At 35.9% G+C, this 23,251-nt stretch overlaps 1 protein-coding gene across 1 annotated transcript in view; it reads left to right on the forward strand.

Moving 5' to 3' along the window:
• XPR1 (xenotropic and polytropic retrovirus receptor 1) overlaps positions 1–23,251 on the forward strand; it is a 205,483-nt gene that overhangs the window by 119,870 nt on the left and 62,362 nt on the right. Inside the window, exons 3-6 of the mRNA XM_070591733.1 lie at positions 7,619–7,720; positions 17,526–17,749; positions 20,661–20,810; positions 21,077–21,160. Of these exons, the coding sequence (XP_070447834.1) occupies positions 7,619–7,720; positions 17,526–17,749; positions 20,661–20,810; positions 21,077–21,160 (560 nt within the window). The remainder of the gene's footprint in view (positions 1–7,618; positions 7,721–17,525; positions 17,750–20,660; positions 20,811–21,076; positions 21,161–23,251) is intronic.

Raw genomic sequence — 23,251 nt, forward strand, 5'->3', positions numbered from 1 at the left:
CCATTCTATGATTGTCTTTTCACTTTCTTGATATTGCCCTTTTAAACATAGAAGTTTTAAATTGTGATGAAGTCCAATATGTCAGTTTTTTCTTAAATCGTTTGTGCTTTTGGTATCATATCTAAGAAACCATTTCCTCATCTAAGATCATGAAGATTTACGCCTGTTTTCTTTTGAGAGTTTTATCGATTTAGCTTTTACATTTAAATCTTTGGTCCATTTAGACAATTTTTGTATATGGTATGAGGTAGGGTTGCAAATTCATTCTTTTGCACTTGAATATCCTTTTGTTGGAGCTTTTTTAAAAAACTTTATTAAAGCATATAATTTTTACAAGAATTATTAACGTTGTTTCAACATTTACAATTCAAGAAAATAATGTATGGCGCACATACTGTGTATCAGACATTATGTTGGGCATAGGATCTATAAAGATAAACATGATATAATCCCTATCTTCAGTATGTCACAGATCTGGAAATTAAGAAAATTGAAAGTAGTAGTAAAAATCTGAATGGAACATAAAAGATATTTGAAAGAATTAATAGTGGTTTTAAAGAATTGGTTTTTGAGAGATTGCATGTGAAAGTAAGATGATACTTCTGGTATAAAAAAAAAATATTCCTGAAAAGTGCTGTAAAAAGCACTTGAATGGTGGTTGCTATGCAGTATGAATATTTTCCCTTGATTAGTACTCTTCAAGTCCTTTGCTGTTAGCTTAGTAATTTAGCGGGTGGGTGAGAAAGAAATTGTCTGTCATCCACAAATGTGAGATAAAAAACCACAGTAGAAATGACAAAGAAATCTCTCCCTCATTCTCTCTCTCTTTAGTGTGACTGACTAATTAGTATTGACTTAGAGCAAAGTTCTCTACAGCACTGCTCTGAGTCATTTTCACCAATTCTGGATTTTTTTCACCCCTTTGTCATCCTTTTTTTTCTCTTGATGCTACTCTTGTAATTGTTGATATATCTTGATAAGATTTGCACTTATTTATGCTAGGTTTCTTTGAACTAGGCTTAGTCTTTTGTGATAAATTAATGAATTCAGGACAATTTAAGTCCAACTTATTATTTTGCTAGGGCTGCCATAACAATACCATAGACTAGGTGCCTTAAACAACACGAATTTATGTTCTGACAGTTCTGGAGTCATGAAATGCAAGATCAAGGTGCTGGCTTTTCTGGTGAGGCCCCGCTTCCTGGCTTGCAGAGAGCCTTCTTGCTATTTCTCACATGGCCTTTCCTCAGTGTGCACCTGCACGAGGAGGGGTGGGGAGGGAGGAAGAAGGGTGTTTCTGATGTCTCTTCCTCTTTTTCTTTTTTTTTTAAATTTTTTTCCCTAGTTCTATCGAGAAATAATTGGCATACGTCATTGTTTAAGGTGTACAGCATGACGACTTGATTTATATATATTGTGAACTGATTGCCACAATAGGTTCAGTTAACATCCATCATCTTGTATAGGGACAATAAAAAGAAAAGAAAAAAATTTCTCCTTGTGATGAGAACTCTTAAGATCTATTCTTTCAATAACTTTTCTATATATCGTACAGCAGTGTTAATTATAGTCATCATGTTGTATATTACATACCTAGTACTTATTTGTCTTATAACTGAAAGTTTGTACCTTTTGACCACCTTCCTTATTCCCCCTCTCCCAACCCCCTGCCTCTGGTAACTACAAATTTGGTCTCTTTCTCTATGAGTTGTTTGTTGTTGTTTAGATCCCATGTGTAAGTGAGATCACACAGTATTTTTCTTTCTCTCTCTGACTTATTTCACTTAGCATGATACCTTCAAGGTCCATCCATGTTGTTGTAAATAGTAGGATTTCCTCACTTTTTACATCCATGCTATCGTAAATAGTAGGATTTCCTTGTTTTTTATGGCAGAATAATATTCCATTGTGTATATACTACAATTTCTGTGTTCATTCATCCGTCGATGGACACTTAGGTTGTTTCCATGTCTTGGTTATTGTAAATAATGCTGCTGTGAACATGGGGGTGCAGGCATCTTTTTGAGTTAGTGTTTTCATTTCTTTGGATATATTCCCAGAAGTGGAATTGCTGGATCATATTGTAGTTTTAATATTTTGAGTAATCGCCGTACTGTTTTCCATAGTGGCTGCACCAATTTACATTCCCACCAACAGTGTGGAAGTGTTCCATTTTTTCCACATCCACGCCAGCATTTGTTATCTCTTGTCTCTTTGACCGCCATTCTGACAGGCATGAGGTATTAAGGTAGTCTTCCTCTTCTAATAAGGACACCAGTCCTATTGGAATAAAGCCTCACCCTTAACGACCTCATTTAACCTTCACTCCCTACTCAAAGCCCTATCTCCAAATACAGCCACATCGGGGCTTCGGGATTCAACATAGAAGTTTGGTGGTGGGGGCACAATTCAGTCCATAACACCCATGTAACACATAGTAGTCACTTTGATATTCTTTATTTTGTAATAAGAAAACAGTGAATCTCTATAAAACTTTAGATTGTTACTGGAGGGGTAAAAAAGCTGTACTGTTATGTAGGCTCTCTACACCAGTATTTCCTTACCTATAAAACAAGGAAATTGGGTTAGTTGATTTCTGAACATGGAAATTCTCTGTTTTTCCAATTTAGAGTTACTGATTTCTAACGTTATTCAGCACATAGGTTATAGGAAGAATCATATAATAGAAATTGATGTTCTGTAAATCTGCATTCTACCGACTTCTCATAACTGAATTTGAAAGGCTTAATCATTCCATGTACCTCTAAATTCTGATACAGATACTCTTTTCAAATAGCTATGCTGGTTAGGTTTTACTGTGTATAATTTAAAGATTTGGATGTGACATGTTTCTTTTTTTCTTCCAGTCAATAATACCCTTTATTTATACAATGTAATTTATTTATCCATCATGAATACATTTCATTGTGATAGATTCAAACAATACAATAAATGTAGATAGCAAAATGTGAGAATCTCTCATACCTACTTCTCTCTCAAAGGCGATAACCCCAATTAACAAATTTGGCAGGCATCCTTCCAGTCTTCTTTCTATGAATGTACATATGAATATTAATTTATGCACATATTTTTTCATAAGTGAGATCATGCTGTACATATTCTGTTTTTTAAACATTTTCCTCAGCAGTGTGTCTGGGTTTTTCATAGATATCAAGATGTATGTATATCATTTCTTAAATGGCTGCATAATGTTATATGATATTATTATAATTTATTTAACTATTCCCCTTTTGTTGGGCATCACTTTGTTTTCCTTATCATTATTAAACATAATGGTGCATGCACATCCTTGCAGATACATCCATTTATGCAGAGATTCCTTTAGAATATATTTCCTTCGTGTGGGATTGAACACACTGAAAATTTTGATAGCTACTGTCTGTCTTCCTAAAAGGAAAATTTACATTCCCACCACGGAAAGTGGGAGTGTTTATTTACCTTCACCATTCCCAAAATAATATCAGTATTTTATAATTGCTTCTAATCTGATGGTTGAAAAATTATATTTCATTATTTTAAAGTAGCATTTATCTGATATCTGGGATGTTGAACATCCCTTTATTTGTTCGTTCTATGAATTGCTCTAATTTGCCCATTTTTCTTGTGGAATATCCTTTTAATATTGATTTGTAAGAATTTCTTTTAAATGTATTTTGCATATGAATCCTTTATTTTAAATGTTGCAAATATGTGTTTCATGTCTGTTGCTTGTCTTTTAACTTTGCTTATAGTGTCTTGTAGAATGCAGAATTTTCTCTTTTTTTTTTTTAACTATTTTTACGTATATATATTTTTAGGAAGATTGGCCCTGAGCTAACATCTGTTGCCAGTCTTCCTCTGTTTTCTTTCTCCCCAAAGCCCCAGTACATAGTTGTAAATCCTAGTTCTATGTCCTTCTAGTTCTTCTATGTGGGATGTCGCCTCAGCATGGCTTGATGAGCAGTGTGTAGGTTCATGCCCATGATCCAAGCCAGCGAACCCTAGGCCCCAAAAGCAGAACACATGTTTACCATTATACCACCAGGCAGGCCCGGATTTTTCATTTTGTGAGAATGTCAGTTATTCCCTTTATGACCTCTGTTTTGTGTTGTGTTTAGGAAGGCCTTCCCCAGGTAGAGTTACTTAAATTTTTTTCTAATATTTTCTAATACTGTTTCTTTAATTCCATTTGGAGTTTTTAAATGGATGGCCAATTGACTCAATCCTATTTCTTATACAGTCCATTCTTTTTTCGCTGATTTGAAGCCCCTTTTATCGTAATCTAAATCTCTATATGTAGATATATTTCTAGACTCTCTATTCTGTTCTTTTTGTCGTGTTTCTTAAAAAGTCCTTTACCAATAGTGTACTTTTCATTACAGTAGATTACTGTGTCTTTTGAAATCTGAGATGACAAGAACATTTTCCTTCATTTATTTTGCATAGCTGTTCTTGCTAGTTTTATCTATAGTTTTTTTCCTCTTTTCTCTCTGTTTGCTGTTACTTAGTGTTACTATAACCTTACTCTACCCTGTTCTGATTTGTGGCTGTTATATGTGAACTAGAAAACTGGATAACAGACTGCTGGTTTTTAGATAAAACATTCTCTAAATTGAGGAAATGAAGAATTCATACAAGCTTGATTCATGGGTAGAATATTCATGCTTTAATACATAAAATTTATTTCATATGCTTTGGTTTCTCAGAGGCTTAAGTTTTTTTGTTTCTAGGTGCTTAGTAATATTTTAAATAGTTGATATTGCTGAATATGGAACCTCTATGTAAATACTAATATATGTTAAAATTATTTTCAAAACAGAATCTATGTTTAAATCACTTTGCTGAACAGCTTTGTTTATTTCTATCACTTTATGTTAATGAAAATTGTCTGTTAATAGATAAACAAAGTAAATATGAGCAAACTCATTTTTTGCTTTTAGGTTTTCTCTCCTAACAATACAATGGAGAATAAAATAAAAAATTTGAAAAGTAGGTAACTAAGTAGAATAATATGTTACTCTTGTTTTAAAACAGCTATAGCTAGATTCTATTATAAGAGCAGCATCTGTTACCATGAGGCATCTTTAACTCAAGGTCAGCTTAAAAAAAAGCTTTGACAGGCTTTATGCTTTGAAAAAATAATTCTTAGTGGCCTTGGGCAGCTATAGCCTATATTGTACCTAAATTGCTGAGCTTACGTCAGGGACTTAAAATGGCCATCCCTTCTTTACTGCAAAATCGATAGAATCCTGCATTATCTGTTCAGTTCTAAAGCATAAGAGATAGGGAAGTAGATATGTATAAATAAAAGTTAAGAATTTGTGTAGTGCTAATTTGTTTTACATTTGTTTTATTCAAATTAAATTAATAGATTTGATATGCTTTTTTAGAACGTCATTTTAAGCTTTTGTTTTTCTTGAAAATATCTTTGGTACTATGAATTTGTGTGTGTGTGTGTATTGCGTATTACTCAGGGAAATATCATTTCACTTTTCTTGGACAGGTGAATTATTTAAGCGTTTCTGGAATTGCACTAAGATTTAGAGCATATAGGGGACATAAAAGACCCTATACTTTGTGTAGACGTTTCAAGCTTAGAGTGCCTCAGAGATCTAGAAATCGGATAGTTCTATATTATGTTTGGCATCTGGAGTCTAGTCATATCTCACTTGGGCAAGAGATGTACCCTTATAGGCTTCGGGGTTCCTGAAGCTACATATATCTGTACTTATAGGATTCAGTAAATTGATAAGCTTATATGACAGAACTCACAAAGTGGATCCAACCTGCAAAGACATGTATTGATTGGCCCACATAGTGGTTTTTTTAAAGTTGAGGTCATAATAGTTTACAACATTGTGAAATTTCAGTTGTACATTATTGTCAGTCACCATATAAGTGTGCCCCTTCACCCTTTGTGCCCACTTCCCAACTCCCTTCCGCCTAGTAACCACTAAACTATTCTTTTTGTGTCCATGTGTTTATCTTCCACATATGAGTGAAATCATACGGTGTTTGTCTTTCTCTGTCTGGCTTATTTTGCTTAACATAATACCCTCAAGGTCCATCTATGTTGTTGGAAATGGGACGATTTTGTCTTTTTTATGGCTGAGTACTATTGCATTGTATGTATATACACCACATCTTCTTTATCCGTTCATCAGTTGATGGGCACTTGGGTTGCTCCCGTGTTTTGGCTTGTGAGTAATGCTGCAGTGAACATGGGAGTGCATAAGTCTCTTTGAATTGCTGGTTTCAAGTTCTTTGGATAAATACCCAGTAGTGGGATAGCTGGGTCATATGGTATTTCTATTTTTAATTTTCTGAGAAATCTCTATACTGTTTTCCAAAGTGGTTGAAACAGTTTACATTCCCACTGGCAGTGTACAAGGGTTCCCTTTTCTCTACAACCTCTCCAACATTTGTTATTTTCTTCTTCTTCTTCTTCTTTTCTTTTTTTTGAGGAAGATTAGGCCTGGCTAACATCTGCCGCCAGTCCTCCTCTTTTGCTGAGGAAGACTGGTCCCGAGCTAACATCTGTGTCCATTTTCCTCTACTTTATATGTGGGACATCCGTGCCTATCTTCCTCTACTTTATATGTGGGACGCCTGACACAGCATGACTTGACAAGTGGTGCATAGTTCTGCACCTGGGATCTGAACTGGCGAAGCTTGGGCCACCAAAGCAGAATGTGCACCCTTAACTGCTGCACCACCGGGCTGGCTCTGACATTTGTTATTTTTTGTCTTGGTAATTATAGCCATTCCAATGGGTGTAAGGTGATATCTTAATGTAGTTTTGATTTACTTTTCCCTGATGATTAGTGATGTTGAACATCTTTTCAACATAGTTTTTTAAAAATATCTAGATTTATGGCTTCTCCTGAAAAATTGTAAGATCTGACAACCTGGGCCTCATATTACCACATGGCAGCAACTAACTAGATGAGCATGTGCTTTCCAGTTTGCCAGAATCCCTACCACTCCTTATCCTGAAGGTGTCAGTTGTCATTTATCACTGCACTTGTGCAATCACCCACTTGCCCAACTCATTTATCTTCCTACCCAGCAATTAAAGGTTTGGAATATCTAATTTATAATCATCAGTCTGTATGTTTTTCTCTGTGTCCGATGCACATAAAGTAAAAATGAGTAGATAGCAATTCAGTACAGTTAGAACAATCAACTCATTTTTTTCCAGAAGTGTATTACATATACATGTCTTCATTTTCTGTTGCATTTTTTTCCTCCCTGAAATATTAAATCTACTCTCTTCCTGAATCCTACTCACTTCACCTCCCAACACCTTGAATCTTCCTTGATCACCTCTGTCTACAGTACTGTCTTCCTCTTCTGAAGTCTTAGAACACTTTTCTCCATCACTGTAAATTTATTATAGTAGAGATTTAGAGAGTCTCATTCAATTAAAAAATGGTTATGTTCCTGTGAAGAGGCCTTTGATTAATGTTTTCTTAATATGGTTCACAGTTCCTTTTTTCAGAGAAATACCTTTATTGTTGTCATTTTGGAGATTAAGAAAGTAGTAATTTAAATTTTATTCCTCTAGTTTTCCTTATTGGCCTTTGGACATTAAATTTATTGTTTTCTTTGCTTTCAGTTACAGATGAGGACACAGTAAAGAGATATTTTGCCAAGTTTGAAGAAAAATTTTTCCAAACCTGTGAAAAAGAACTTGCCAAAATCAACACATTTTATTCAGGTGAGTAGGATTTTGGTACAACACACAAAAGACAATTTCTGCTGCTCAGATAGGAGAAACCCTACCATGTCACGGTTTAAACTGCTGATCATCGTTTTAAAATTGAGGCTTGTTTTCCTTGCTATCCTGCACTTAAAGGATATTTTCTTTAGCTGAGGCAGGACTGCATCTGGTATCTCGATGTTTAAACCTTATGTTTTCATTGCCTAGATTCTCTGGCAGTTGAAAGGATTTCGGGACCTCAAAGTGAAGCAGTACCATGATAGAGCTTCACTGTAGCCCAGTCCAAAGCTTTAAAGAGCCAGAAACTTGGTTTTATCATTTCTCTCAGAGTTGTATTACACAATTGGAGCTTATTAATTATGTCAGTTTTGTTCCTTTCCATTCCATGGAACACTCCTCTCTGTTTCTCTAGAGCGCAGTCTCCAGTGTGGCATCTACGAGATGCTATAAAAAAAAATACCTATTTGTTTATGTCTGACCCTTTTAAATTTTGTTTTTATATATATTTACTCTCCTGCTCCTTTAAACATCTGTTTTTCCATCTCACAGAGCTCAACTTCCTTGACTCCCTCATTCTGTTCCAGTTGATCATGTCTCTCCCAAAACTACTTCCCTCTCCATTAATCATTTTAACCACATTGTCCCTTGTGTTTTTAATCCCTTTACCTTGTATTGCTTCTGCCTGGTGAAACTCCACCTGTGGACCAGTTCAGCCTTTTACCTTCTTCATGACTATCCCCAGGCTGCTTAGGACACCTGGAAAAAAATCACATGGCAGAATAAATTTGAACCACTATAAATTCATTCTTGCATTCTTAACTATGTCCTCAAAGCTGCCTGTGGGTCCTAATCATTGCTCCTTTCCATGCTCCAAAGTGCTTGTCTAAACCCTATGCTATTCTCTTGAATTCTCTGACCCCACCATCTTCCCCATCATGCTCATTATACCTCCTACTTTACAAATAAAAATAAGGCCTTCAACTCCTGTTGGTGTATAATATGCAGATCTATGCCACTTCTCCCCCTAAAATACCTGTAGGCATTCTTACCCTTACTTATCTTCTTCCAATCTTTGTAGAAAAGATATCCCTCTTCAGTCTATGGCAAATCTCTACAACTACTGACTGAATTTAAGCTCCTCAAGACCTTGCTCCAGTAGTTATTTCCTCTAAGAATTGTTGAATAAATGCATTTTTAAGTTCCCTTTTTATTGGTTTAGTCTGCTTAGCAAGTCACTCCCTTCGAATGAAAAATAAACAAACAAAAAGGAATCAAATGTCTTGACTTTATGTCCTCCTTCTCATTTTGTTTATGTCTGGACTTCTTCCTAGGCAAAGGGAACAGTTTATACAGAAGCACAGAGCCATGAAAGGGCATGGCATATATGTGTGTCCTTTTCACTATGTTACAAGCACCTAGAAGGCAGAGACAAAATAGAAATATTATTTGGAACCATGCAGATGGATAGATTTTCAGCATGGGGAAAATGTTCAGAAGGAATTGCAATGTTCAAGGATAAAGGTGATTTCCACAATTAGGAGGTTAGGAGGATAAAGAGGAACTAGCAGTGTAGACAGAGAAGGAGAAGACAGCCATGCAGAAGGAGGAAGAGGATACTAAAAGAGGAAGGCATTTCAGTGGAAAGAGTGTTTAGACTGAGAAAAGGCTGTTAGGGATGATCTAAGGATGTCAATGAAAAAATATATAAGGTCAAGTTTATTGGCATTTTTCTTTTACTATGATTTGTTTTGGAAGGATCTCTGACCCCAACTCTAAATGGATAATTTAGATCATAAAGAATAAATAACGCCTTTTAGTTTACAAGGAAAATATCTACTCTTAATAATAGATACATACTTTTTATATTTTGACTTACAGTAAAAAAATACATAAAAATTATGACCCATTACACATAGACAGATACATGTTTTATATATGTTTATGTGCATCTGTATGTGTGTATATGCAATATATTTAAATAATTAATTTTTTATGAAACTCCTTATCCTTACTACTTGTAATATATTCTGTTTTCTATATTTAATTATTTCTGTTTAATTTGTTAAATACTGATTTATGATCTACTAAATTGCTTTCATGACCCCATATTGAGTTACAACCCTCAATTTAAAAAGTAGTATCTTAGACTTGGTTACTTCTCAAAAATAATTTTAAGCTTTTTACGATTAAAAATTGGGGGGCTGTGATTTAATGACTTCCATTCTCTTTGTGTATTGGCAGGGCCATTAGGGCATGTCTCTTGATGTCATCACAGAGTAGGTACAAATTGATAGTCTCCAGACTGACTTTTTCCTAGGTCAGGAAGTGATGGGTAACATGAAGACATGATTGACAGAAATAGAATTTGGCGCTTGTCCTAAACAGTATCATTTTTCTCCTTATTTAGCTGCCTTCTCCATGGCAGATTGTCTTGTAGACTGCAATCCTCAGACACTAGGGCACATGAAAAACTATAAATAATACAAGATTGAGTTCAGCATATAAACCTACCTCTGCCCACTTACATCTCACAAGCTATTTAATAGTCAGTTAAAAGTGGTCATTTTTTTAAGCGTGTTATGGTCTTGACTAGTACCTTTAAATACCCCAAACAAACAAAGCGTAGAATGAATACTACGAAAATGCGGATATTTCTTTTCATACCAATTCTATAACGTACCAATTACACTTTGGATTTTGAACCTTATTCTTTTTTTAGAAGTTGTTTACCATTTAACCTTCCTAGGCCTCCAGGTACTTGGTTGTAAAATGAGCAAATTGGTTCTCAGTCCTTTAGGGTTCCACATGTGAGGAATCAGAAGCTATTTTCAATATTTCAGAAAACCTGATGTAAGTTACTTTACTGCTCTTTATTTTTTATTACATATTTTTGGTTAATAAGATATGGGCATTTATTTAGATTTATAGATTAAAATCTTTCAATATTTGAAGACCCTGGGAGGAGAGGGAACTTTTTTAAAGGAGAGATCCTTTTTGGTGATAGCATTGCTGATTAGCATTGCTAATCGTCTACCTGAAAGTCTCCCAGGCCTCTTCTAGCACTAAAATGGTATCAATCCTGAAGGCTGTCGTGTTAGATACCTTCTTTGTGGTGACCAGTATTATCCTTTTCCAATGGCACTACTAATCTTTTCATGTTACAATTATCTTTCTCTTTTCTTGAACCAGTTTGCTTTCTCTCACCATTCAAAATACTTACCTTTTAAGCAGTGTTTTTATGTGCCTACATAAAAAAAAAACCTTCGAATATATCTGTTACTGTTAATATTTCACAATTAAAACAGGCAAGCCCTTTTTAGTGGTTGGAATGTTTTAAATAGCTAAGTGCTTTTTCTTTTGTTTCTATATAATTTCAGTTCTTTCTGACCTCATTTTTTGGCTTCAGTTACTGTATTAGGAACTCACAACAATGTTATGTGCTTTTCCTTTCTTTTTTTTCCTTTTAAAGATTAGCACCTAGGCTAACATCTGTTGCCACTCTTTTTTCTTTTTTTTTCTTCTCCCCAAAACCCCCCAGTACATAATTGTGTATTCTAGTTGTAGGTCCTTCTGGTTGTGCTACGTGGGACACTGCCTCAGCCTGGCTTGATGAGCAGCACCATGTCTGTGCCCAGGATCTGAACCGGCAAAACCCTGGGCTGCCAAAGCTGAGCGTGTGAACTTAACCCCTTGGCCACGGGGCTGGCCCATGCTTTTCCTTTCTTTACGAGGACGGACAGAAAAGGAAGGAAGGGAGGGAGGGAGGAAGGAAGGAAGAAAGGCAGGTAGGCAGGCAGAAAGGAAGGAAAGAAGAAGGGAAGGAAGGTTAGTTTCAGTGGTGTTATTTATAAGTAGGAAAATTATGGCAATAGAACCAGATTTATTTCTTGGTTGTAAAATATTTTCAGGCATCATAAGACCAATTGGATAATAATTACTCAGAACTGTTGCTATTATACAGTCTTGCTATATGTTTATTTTTCTTTATTCTTATTGAATTTGAGACATTGTATGTTGTTATACCACTGTGTGTGTGTGTAGTGAAACAAAAGAACGTTTCACTGAAATACTAAATGTTCGTCTTACAAGTGATTATATGTATCTAGTACTCAAATAGCTAAACTATGACTTAGTGGCTGGTTTTGCTCTTTGCTTATATATGTGTTAAAGTGTGGATTAAATATATGTTTAATTAATTAAGATGATTATAGGTCTGTAGTATTGTTTAAAATTCCCATTGTCGGGGCTGGCCCCGTGGCCGAGTGGTTAAGTTCGTGTGCTCCGCTGCAGGCGGCCCAGTGTTTCGTTGGTTCGAATCCTGGGCGCGGACATGACACTGCTCATCAAACCACGCTGAGGCAGCATCCCACATGCCACAACTAGAAGGACCCACAACGAAGAATATACAACTATGTACCAGAGGGCTTTGGGGAGAAAAAGGAAAAAAAAAAAAAAGAGTTTAAAAAAATAAATAAAATTCCCATTGTCTTAGCATTTCTTCCTATATCATGATTCTCTTGAATTCATTACAACAGAATCAGTTACTTAAGCTATTGAAGGATTAGGAGTAGGTGGGAAGTAGGGAAAATGAATTAAAGCAACTAAGTGGTCTGTCTTGCTTTCTTGGAAAGACATCTGATGAAAGTTAAAATTATAATTATTTATCTACAATCAACAATAAATTTTGCTTTCTTCATTTTGTTAAAAAAAGTGAGAGATTTCTATTAAAAACAAATCATGTGAAACCAACTTCATTTTCTTTCTCTATTCTTTTTTCTTTCCTCTTCCTTCCCTCCTATCTTTTCTTTCTTTCTAAGCCTGACTTGGGAAATGGCCATAGTCCTGGGGTAACAGTTTCAGCATGGCATCTTCACAAAAAAGCAGACTATCATCTAAATTAATACTCTTTTAAACTGTAGGTTGTGACCCAATAAATTGGTCAGGAAATTAAAATACCTGGGGTCATCACAGGCATTTTCTAAAATATGAATAGAATAGATAGTAGAATAGAAAATATCAGAGTACATGTAATGTGTTTATTTATCAATTATCTGTTTTTTTAAGTTTATATACAATATGATAAATGGTATTTTAGAGTTTTGCAAAGTACTATGGAAACCGACATGAAGAAGCGTTGACTTTACTTGGAGGAAAAGAGAGGGATTGAGGGAAAAAAAACCCTAAAAGAAGTAAGGTTTAAATTAGGTCTTTGAAAATGCATGGGCATTTGCCATATGCTCTCGGAGGAGTGTGTTTGGGCATAGCGGTGGGGCGTGGGGGGGGGGGGCGGGTTGGAGTGTCGTGTTCCAGGGCAAGGGAAAAACCTATCCAAATGCATAGTGGCATTAAAGTACATGACATTATTTGGGGTGTGAGGAGGATTACAAATAGTTTACTGAGGCTGGAGTTGTAAGAGAATAAGAAATGAGTTGGGATTAGAGAGAAAAGTGGAAGAATAGGATGTTTTATTCACATGTGGAGATTTCAGACTTCAATATTAGAGGTGTAACAATTTCAGGTAATAAGAATTCCAGGATCTTGAAAGTTCTCATCATAAGAAAAAGAATATTTGTAACTGTGTATGGTGATGGATGTTAACTGGAATTATTGTGGTGGTCATTTTGCCTTATATACAAATATTGAATCATTTTGTTATACACCTGAAACTAATGTTATGTCAGTTATACCTCAGTTTAAAAAAAGGAATTCCAGATAAAAGCAGTACCAAAATTGCATGTAATATAACAAGATTAACTATCCTGAATCATCTACAATGGGTCAACATTCTTATAAACTTTGTATTTCAAATAACACTGAAGTCTGTAAGGCATTCCAGTTGATAGCAGTGCTAACACAAGCATTATGAGCAAGGAGGGCACATCCATATCAAGAATGGTTTCATTCTGGAAAGGACACATCTCTGCCCCGTGCATGATAGAAAGTATCCAGTGCACTCAACCTGACTCTAGGTGGCTGAGCTGTGCCAGTGGGGAATGGTTCGATATCTGCGGCTCATTGCTGGTCTTTGCTACCAGGTGAGTAGCTGCATTGTTAGGTGCATAGCTGCACACCAGGTGCTAGAGGCTGTGTTGATTTGCTCTAGTGATGATACCACATCTAGAATAGCAGCTGCCATCAAAGCTGCCATCTTACTAATTTTATGATAATCCACATTCTTCAGGATCCATCCAACTTCTGCACAGACTAAACAGATAAATGGGGATGTGATAGATATCATCCCTGTATCTTTCAAGTCTCTGATGGTGGTACTAACCTCTGAAGTTCCCCTAGGGATGTGTTTTTGCTTCTGGGGTAGTATCTTGATACAGATAAGTGCCAGGAACTTCCACCAGCTCTTCCTACCATAATGGCCCTTACCCTGGCTCAGAATTAATATGGAGATTCTACCAGTGACCTGGTGTTTCTATTCCAATTATGCATTCTAGAACTAGGGAAGTAATCATAGTATGAGTCTACAGAACAACTGGGTCCACTGTGAGTTAAAACTGGTCTAATATTCCATCTATCACCTGAACACTATAAATTTCCATTTGACTGCTGGACCAAATGGCATTTGGAGTCTCCAGAAATTTGCATCAGTTCAGAATATGGTAGGCATAATTCTAAGGTGGCCTCCAAGATCCCCTCCCCATGATGTACACATACCTTCTCTCAATTATTCAATCAAACACTAACCTAGGTGCTGCTGTGAAGGGTTTTTGTGGATGTAATTAAGGTCCTGAATCAGTTCACTTTAAGAAAGAGAGATTATCCCATGTGAACCTGACCTACTCACGGTGAACCCTTAAAAGGGACTGAGTTATTCCTAAGGAGAGAGATTCAAAGCATGAGAGGGCTTTGACATGAGAGTGTCTTCTCTCTTGCTGACTATGAAGATGAAGAGGAGTAAAGGTACTCTCTAGAAGCTAAAAGCAGATCCCAGGTGACAGCCAGCAAGAAAACGAGGACCTCAGTGCTACAGCTGCAAAGAAGTGAATTCTGCTACAACCAAGTGAGCTTGGTTGTGGAACCCAAGCTCCAGATAAGAAAGCAGCCCAGCTGACACCTGGAGTTCAGTCTTATGGACCCTGACGGGACCTCGTAACATCATGCTTGGACTTTTGACCTACAAAACTGTGAGCTAAATAGTGAGTTTTGTTTAGGCCACTAAGTTTGGGGCAATTTGTTCTATAGCAATAGAAAACTAATACAAAAGGCAATAACTAGAAATCCTTGAAAAGTCTGGATATTTCCTTTTCCCCAGTGCACAGTTACTCTAGTAAATGGCCACTAGCCCCTTTGAGGAAGGCTTGGAGGAAGATTTACAGTATAGACTTTTGGCAGTGCAGCAGGAACCATCCAAAAGGGAGCCTGGCATCCCATTCAGCATGAGTCTTTGGGGCCAGCCCTGGTGGCCTAGTGGTTAAATTCGGCACACTCCGCTTCAGCAGCCCAAGGTCAGTTCCCAGGCATGGACCTATACCATTTGTCTGTCAGTGGCCATGCTGTGACGGTGGCTCACATACAAAATAGAGGGAGGAAGACTGGTGATAGATGTTAGGTCAGGGTGAATCTTCCTCAGCAAAAGTAAAGATAAAAGTAAAAAAATAATGACAACCTTGTTTAAAAAAAAAAAGTCTGGGTCTGTGAACTTTCCAGCTTAGGTCTGGAAACTAGGCAAGAGGTCATGACTCTCTATTGTGGTGACTAAAATCAAGTATTTGGTTACCAGACCTGGAGTTTTTTTATATTATATTGATTAAACAGTATTTCAGTAGGTTGTCTGTGTATTTCCTTCCTAAGCATAACCATGATCAATTAACCACAGCCAAAATCTTTGTGGGGTAAAACTTTCTGATTACTGATTTGTCCTGTTGCATTTTATGGTAAATGCACCCACCTTGTCTTTGATGGTTAAGTGCTTCCATCTGACCCTTCTATTCCAGGATCCTGTCATCTCCACTGAAATCAGGGAGCCCATCTCAACGAACATATCTCCCATGGTCATACCTGGCCAACAATGGAGAGCAACCACAGAGCTTTTTGAGGATGCAGGTGCTCTCCTCACTGATGTATTTCTCTACACCTTAGTGAAAGGAGTATTTCCTGGGCCGCCTCAGCAATTGTAGTTGGTGTTGATATTGATGGATGAAATTTACTTGGAAAGAGGAATAGAAACATGATTTGGGTTTTGAATACAATTTGAGGTCATAGGATATACAAGAAATAATAAATAGATTTCAAATGTAAGAAAAGTAATGTAAATGATTGAGGATGGAGATGAATCTTGGAAGCATCTTCTGGGAGTAATTTCTCTAAAAGAAAGAGCAGTGAAGCATGAAGAAGCAGTTAGTGACAAGATAGTGTAGCAGTATACGAAGCAAGGAAGAGGAGAACTTTGAGAAAGAATTAGCTGTAAATAATACTTTGTTGTTATTGTATGATTACTATCATTGTTATTGAGTGCTAGCAATGTTAGATGTTCTATGCTTCATTTCATTTAATCTTTACAACCACTTTATGAGGTAGTATCTCTATTTTGTATTGGTACTGTCTCAATTTCATCTATGAAAGGCTTACAAGAGTTTCAAAAAAAAATCTTGACTAAAATCATACAGCTAGTTAATGATGAGGCAAGGATTTGAACTGAAATTTGCCTGCGTTTAATGTACTAAATTGTAACCTTGGAAGAAAAGTTACAAGAGCATTATTTTTAAATGTAAGTACAACACAAATAAATAAATAAATAAAGTAAATCCAGCCAGGTACACCAAATATTTTTTTTCTTATGTATAGTTTGCCAGTCTTAGTCTCTTCTTGTAATACGTGTCTTGGAGAATTAATGAGGTGTAGTGAGAAATGCAACTGAATAGAAATCTTGAGCCCAAATTCTAATCCTGTTTCTGCACTAACTAGAGAAGTTTCTGAATAGCTTTTTAAAAAACTTGAGATATTCACATATTATAAAATTCACGGTTTTAAAGTATACAATTCACTGGTTTTCAGTATATTCACATGGTTGTACAACCATCACCACCGTCTAACTCCAGGACGTTTTCATCACCCCAAAAGACTCCATACCCATCAGCAGTCATTCCTCTTTCCTCCTTCCTCCCAGACCCTGGCAGCCACTAATCTACTTTCTGTCTCTATGGCTTTGCCTGTTCTGGACATTTCACATAAATGGAATCATACAATATGTGGCATTTTGAGTCTGGCTTATTTCACTTACCATGATGTCTTCAAGATTCATCTGTGTTGTAGCATGAATCAGTACTTCATACTTTTTTATGGTATATTCCATTGTATGTATATACCACATTTTGTTTCTCTTTGATCAGTTAATGGACATTTTGGTTGTTTCCACTTTTTGACTATTAGAAATATAAATTTGTGTATGTGTACCAGTTTTTGTGTGAACATATGTTTCAGTTCTCTTGGTTATATACCTAAGAGTGGAATTTGTGGATCTTAAGGTAACTCTGTGTTTAACCTTTTGAGAATTACGTTTGTACCATTTTGCATTCTCACTCTTAGTAGCTTTTCAGTTCTATAACATAATCTATAAAAAGAAAGTGTACACTTGAGGTTTTGTAGGGAGGGAAGTGTAGGGTAGAATGAAAAGAGGGTGTTAATACCAAAACATTTTTTCCTATCCAGTTCTAAATATTAGTTGTAACATTCTTTTCCTAGAAATTTTAGGGAAACAAACTAGAATAATTAGTAAAAATTCATAAACAGTGAGAATTTTTACCAGCTTTTTTATCTTGATGATTTGACAATTCTGTTTTATTTCTTACAGAAAAGCTCGCAGAGGCTCAGCGGAGGTTTGCTACACTTCAGAATGAGCTTCAGTCGTCACTGGATGCGCAGAAAGAAAGCACTGGTGTTACTACTCTGCGCCAACGCAGAAAGCCAGTCTTCCACTTGTCCCATGAGGAACGTGTCCAACATAGGAATATTAAAGACCTTAAACTGGCCTTCAGCGAGTTCTACCTCAGTCTTATCCTGCTGCAGAACTATCAGGTACTTAGATTCTTACCCTGGAGAATGGAACCTTTACGTAACTGAGAAATTATACTAAATGGAATTACCTTAAGCTGTACTATTGGGCCAATCCAAAAAGGGAAATCCTTAGTATGTCATTATTCTTTAGGTTCTTATTGGGATTCCAGATGCTCTTATTGGCTAAAAACCATGTTTCAGAGGTGATAAATAGAGTTAGCAAGACTTGTATTTTTGGAGATTAGTTTTCTAAAACTTTTTGTACAATATTCAGGAGTAGCCTTTGACTCAAGGACTAACAGTTTGCTTCCTATTTTTAGAGGCATCTCTGGTAGTGGTGAGTAGAAAAGAGGAATAACATATATCTACCCAACTACTGTTGGCTATGTAAGAGCTTTTATATTCCTCCTAACCTATAACAAAATTTCCACAAAAGCAACTGGACAGTTAACTTTCCTGCAACTAACACTAATAATACAAAAGATACTGACTTTTCAACTTCCCACTAAGAATCCTTGCAATTTTATTATCCAGAGGCTGCAATATAACTGAATCTTTTTAAAAAAATCTTGCAAAAGAAAAGAAATTAGATCACAGCAAATGTGTGTAGATACTGAATGTATTGCTCATATTTTTAAAACCCAATCTGAAAAATTCAACTGCTATATATACTAAATTATGGAAATACAGGGCATTCATTTATTTGTAATTCTTTATAGTTCTTTACATAGTTAAGTCTATAAAGAATTTATTGAAAAACAGATTATTTGTTCAATAATAAACATTTAAATAGGCAAAAGCATCTCCCTAATCTTTTTTCTTTTTAATTTTTTTTTGGTGAGGAAGATTGGCTGTGAGCTAACGTCTGTTGCCAATCTTCCTCTTTTTGCTTGAGGAAGATTGTTGCTGAACTAACTTCTGTGCCAGTCTTCCTCTACTTTGTGTGTGGGACACTGCAACAGCATGGCTTGACGAGCAGTGTGTAGGTCGAGCCTGGGATCCAGAACCCATGAACCCTGGGCCGCTGAAGCAGAGTGTGCAAACCCAACCACTATGCCACTGGGCCAGCCCCAGCATCTCCCTAGTTTTAGGTAGACCTTATGCACTATTCTTTTTCCATTTTATTCTTGTGGTTATTACTTACAATTAGTGGTTAGGATCATCACAGGATGATATACTATGTAAAAACTAAAGGTTATACAACAAAAGTATTACCAAGGGTAGATATTGGAATTTTAAAATAAAAAGTAATTATAGTCTTATATGTGTAGTAATCTAAGTTGTTAATGCATGAACTTATTTCCATCTCTCCTTTTCATAATTTTACTTTTTTCTTTGGTGATTTAATATTTTATCATTCAAGGAAGAACCTAGTTGGAAAATAATTTTAGAATAGAAAAGTAATTATATATGTTATATGCTGGGAAATTCCTTTCCTTTGAAATTTATCCATAGCTTTATAGTTTACTTTTTTAAAGAACAAAAATATTTTTCTTCTGTTTTATAATGCTATAAAACATTAACATTTCATATTTCGTTAATTATGCTTGCCTGTTGCAAGGAAATAACCCCTGTTAAATTTTATTAACTTTCCCAGAAGCTTTTGTTTTTGGTTGTTACAGAAAGCTCCTTGGGAAAACAAAAATAATTGTTAATTATAAAAAGTTCTGATCTATCCTCTGTTCTTTGAGCCTGTCTATTCTGTAAGAATATATTTACTCTGAGAATGAGGAGAAAGGAAAATTGGTTGAAAGATGTCTCCAAGTCATGGTGTATGCACCCCAAGGAGAGTTTAAGATGATCCGTTGAAGTATGAGGAAGAAAATTATAAACCAGCAAGCAAGCAAAGCCTAATTTTGGAGTAATGCTCAGTTTTTTTATTGATGGGAATATCTAATCAGCAAATCTGGGAGACCGCTAATGTAAAGAACCTTGCAAATCCACAGTTTCCTGCTTTTTTGCATGTTGATCAAAGAACAACTGAATTTCAGAATGTAGAAAAGTATAGTACTTTGATATTGTAGAAATGGAGGAAAAGTTTGAGCTCCTACCCATTATCAGCAAAACCCTGTAAGTATGATCACTTTTTTTCTACTGCCTCTTCTTTACACTCCCATCTCCAAACTAAGAATGGATGGAAGCAAAATGAGTTAAGAGACCTGGACAATCTTCCATTTTCCATACTGATGCTTATATGCTTGCACAGTAGAAGGGAAACACATAGCTATGCCAGTCCTTCAGAGAGCAAAGAACTAATAAATTTATTCAGTGCATGATAAATCTAACATATTTTCTGAAAATATTCTTTTGATCAAAGAAGCAAAATGATATAAATTAGCTTTTTTGAGAACATGTATGTAGGAAAACAGAAATAAAATTGTTTTGAGTTTAGGACTTCCGTTAATTTACTTGAAATAGAAATAATAGGGTTCATGTGGCCGACCCTGTGGCCGAGTGGTTAAGTTTGTGTGCTCCGCTTCGGCAGCCCAGTGTTTCGCTGGTTCAGATCCTGGGCACGGACGTGGCACCGCTTATCAGGCCATGTTGAGGTGGTGTCCCTCATGCCGCAACTAGAAGGACCTACAACTAAAATACACAACTATGTATATTTTGGGGGGCTGTGGGGAGAAGAATAAAAGAAAAGATTGGCAACAATCGTTAGCTCAGGTGCCAATCTGAAAAAAAAGAAGAAGAAATAATAGGGTTCATAGTCCAGGATTCTTTGTGTTACTGATAGCATACTACCTTGAAATGAATAAATGAAATAAGAAAGAAGAGTCTTATTCTTTTAGTAGCAAATGCTTTTGTGAAAGCATTGCTATTTTCCTCGGTACTTCATCCAGTCAGCTCTGTCAGTGCATAGTGCTCACTGTGTTTCATCTTCTTTTATGGTGGTGGAAATTATAGTAGTGTTTCTTATTTCTCTCTGTAGAATCTGAATTTTACAGGGTTTCGAAAAATCCTTAAAAAACATGACAAGATCCTGGAAACATCTCGTGGAGCAGATTGGCGAGTGGCTCATGTAGAAGTGGCCCCATTTTATACATGCAAAAAAATCAACCAGCTCATCTCGGAAACTGAGGTACAGTAATTTCATTTATATGCCACATACTTTCAATAGCATTCATGTGTTATTTTTAATGAAATAGTTCTTCATTTCTATTCTCCTTTTGTAATTAGTTGCTAGCTTTGAGTACATATATTCTTGCTCAGATTTTTTTCTTTTGCCTTACCGTTATACATTCACCAAGAGGTTATCGGAATATCGTATATATAAATGGTTCAGAATTATTTATGCATTAAAGTTTAGTATAACCTGTGTCAAAATTTAATAATGTGTCTTTCTAGGCTGTAGTGACCAATGAACTTGAAGATGGTGATAGACAAAAGGCTATGAAGCGTTTGCGTGTCCCTCCTTTGGGAGCTGCTCAGGTTAGTATTTGCTTTCAGTTGTTTGGTTGGTTGGTTTTGCCTGTTTCATAATCAACACAATCTATTTAGCTGATAAAATATGCTAGTTTCATTAATTAAAAAAAAATGTTTTGGCCAAAGTTTATAAGTAGTTATTACTATTGTTATTTTTCTTTTAAAATACTGGATGATCTAATTTCATAATCTTACTTCATAATGAATTGTAGTATCTTCCCACCTTTCTCGTCTTATCCTGTACTCCTTCTCTTGTTTATTCTTATTGACAAGCTAACTTCTTGGTCTCACCAAATGATTAGGATGAGATATTTACTTGATGATATGAGGGTGGTTCATGTGTGCTGGACTACTACATAACTTCATCCAAACTGTAGTAGTTCTACCTGAAAAAGCATTTATCAGATGATATCTACACTGTAGTAATACCAAAAAACATTTAAGTGACATCATAAAACAGGTCTCAAAGAAAGGATTTAAATCATAGAAAGAAAGTTTGTTCTCTAACCACAATGGAATGGACATCAATAACAGAAGCAGCTTCCTCATTCTAATAAAAGGCATTTATGAAAAACCTAGAACTAGTACCATACTTAACTGTGAAATACTGAATGCTTTCTCTCTGATTAAGGACAAAAAAGGATATGCACTCTTACTGCTTCTATTCAACATTATACTGAGATTATAGCCAGTGTAGTAAGGTAAGAAAAGAAATAAAGGGCCTTCAGATTAAAAAGAAAGTAGTAAGCGGGGCTGGCCCCGTGGCCGAGTGGTTAAGTTCGTGCGCTCCGTTGCAGGTGGCCCAGTGTTTCGTTGGTTCAAATCCTGGGCGCGGACATGGCACTGCTCATCAAACCACGCTGAGGCAGCATCCCACATGCCACAATTAGAAGGACCCACAATGAAGAATATACAACTATGTACTGTGGGGCTTTGGGAATAAAAAAGAAAAATCTTTAAAAAAAAAAAAAGTAAAACTCGTGGGGTTTTTTTTGCTCGTGACATGATGGTCTGTGTAGAAAATCATATGAATCTATAGAATTGTCACTAGAAGTAATAAGTGAGCTTATTAGCAAGGTTCCAGAATACAAGCTCAATATACAAAAGTCAATTGTATTTCTATATACCATCAAGAATAATTGGAAATCAAAATTTTAAAAAACAATGCTGTTTATAATCAAAATATGAAATATTTAGGGATATCTGACAAAAGATGTGCAAGACCTTTATACTGAAAGCTACAAATCATTGCTGAGAGAAATTAAGATATATGAGAGATATAACATATTCATAGATTAGAAAACCCAGTATTTTTAAGATAACATTTCTTTCTAAATTGATCTATACATGTAACACAGTCCAACTCAAAATCTCAACAGAATTTTTTTTTTTATAATCGATAATCACATTTTAAAATTTATATGGAAGGGGCCAGCCTGGTGGCGCAGTGGTTAAGTTCGCACATTCTGTTTCAGCGGCCCGGGGTTCGCCAGTTCGGATCCCTGGTGCGGACATGGCACCGCTTGGCAAGCCACGCTGTGGTAGGTGTCCCACATACAAAATAGAGGAAGATGGACATGGATGTTAGCTCAGGGCCAGTCTTCGTCAGCAAAAAGAGGAGGATTGGCAGCAGATGTTAGCTCAGGGCTAATCTTCAAAAAAAAATTTATATGGAAATACAAAGGACCAAGGATAGCCAGAACAACTTTGGAACAACTAAGTTGAAGAATTAACACATCTGGTATCAAACTTATTATTAAAACTGCCATAACCAAGATAGTGTGGTATTAGTGTCAGGAGAGGCAAATAAGTTAATGGAACAGAATAGAGAGTCCAAAAATAGACCAACAAATATATGGACAACTAATTGTCAATAATAATGCAAAGGCAATTCAGTGGAGAAAGGATAGTCTTTTCAACAAATGGTGCTGGAGCAAATGGCTTCCATATGCAAAAAGAAAAAAAAAGAAGAAACTCCACCCATACTTCACACCATATACAAAAGTTAATTCTAAGTGTATTACACACCTAAATGAAAACCTAAAACTACAAATTTTTGAAGAAAATATAGGAGAAAGTCATGGTGACTTTGGGTTA

The sequence above is a fragment of the Equus przewalskii genome, chromosome 23 (genome assembly GCF_037783145.1).
Source record: "Equus przewalskii isolate Varuska chromosome 23, EquPr2, whole genome shotgun sequence".
NCBI classification, from domain to species: domain Eukaryota; kingdom Metazoa; phylum Chordata; class Mammalia; order Perissodactyla; family Equidae; genus Equus; species Equus przewalskii.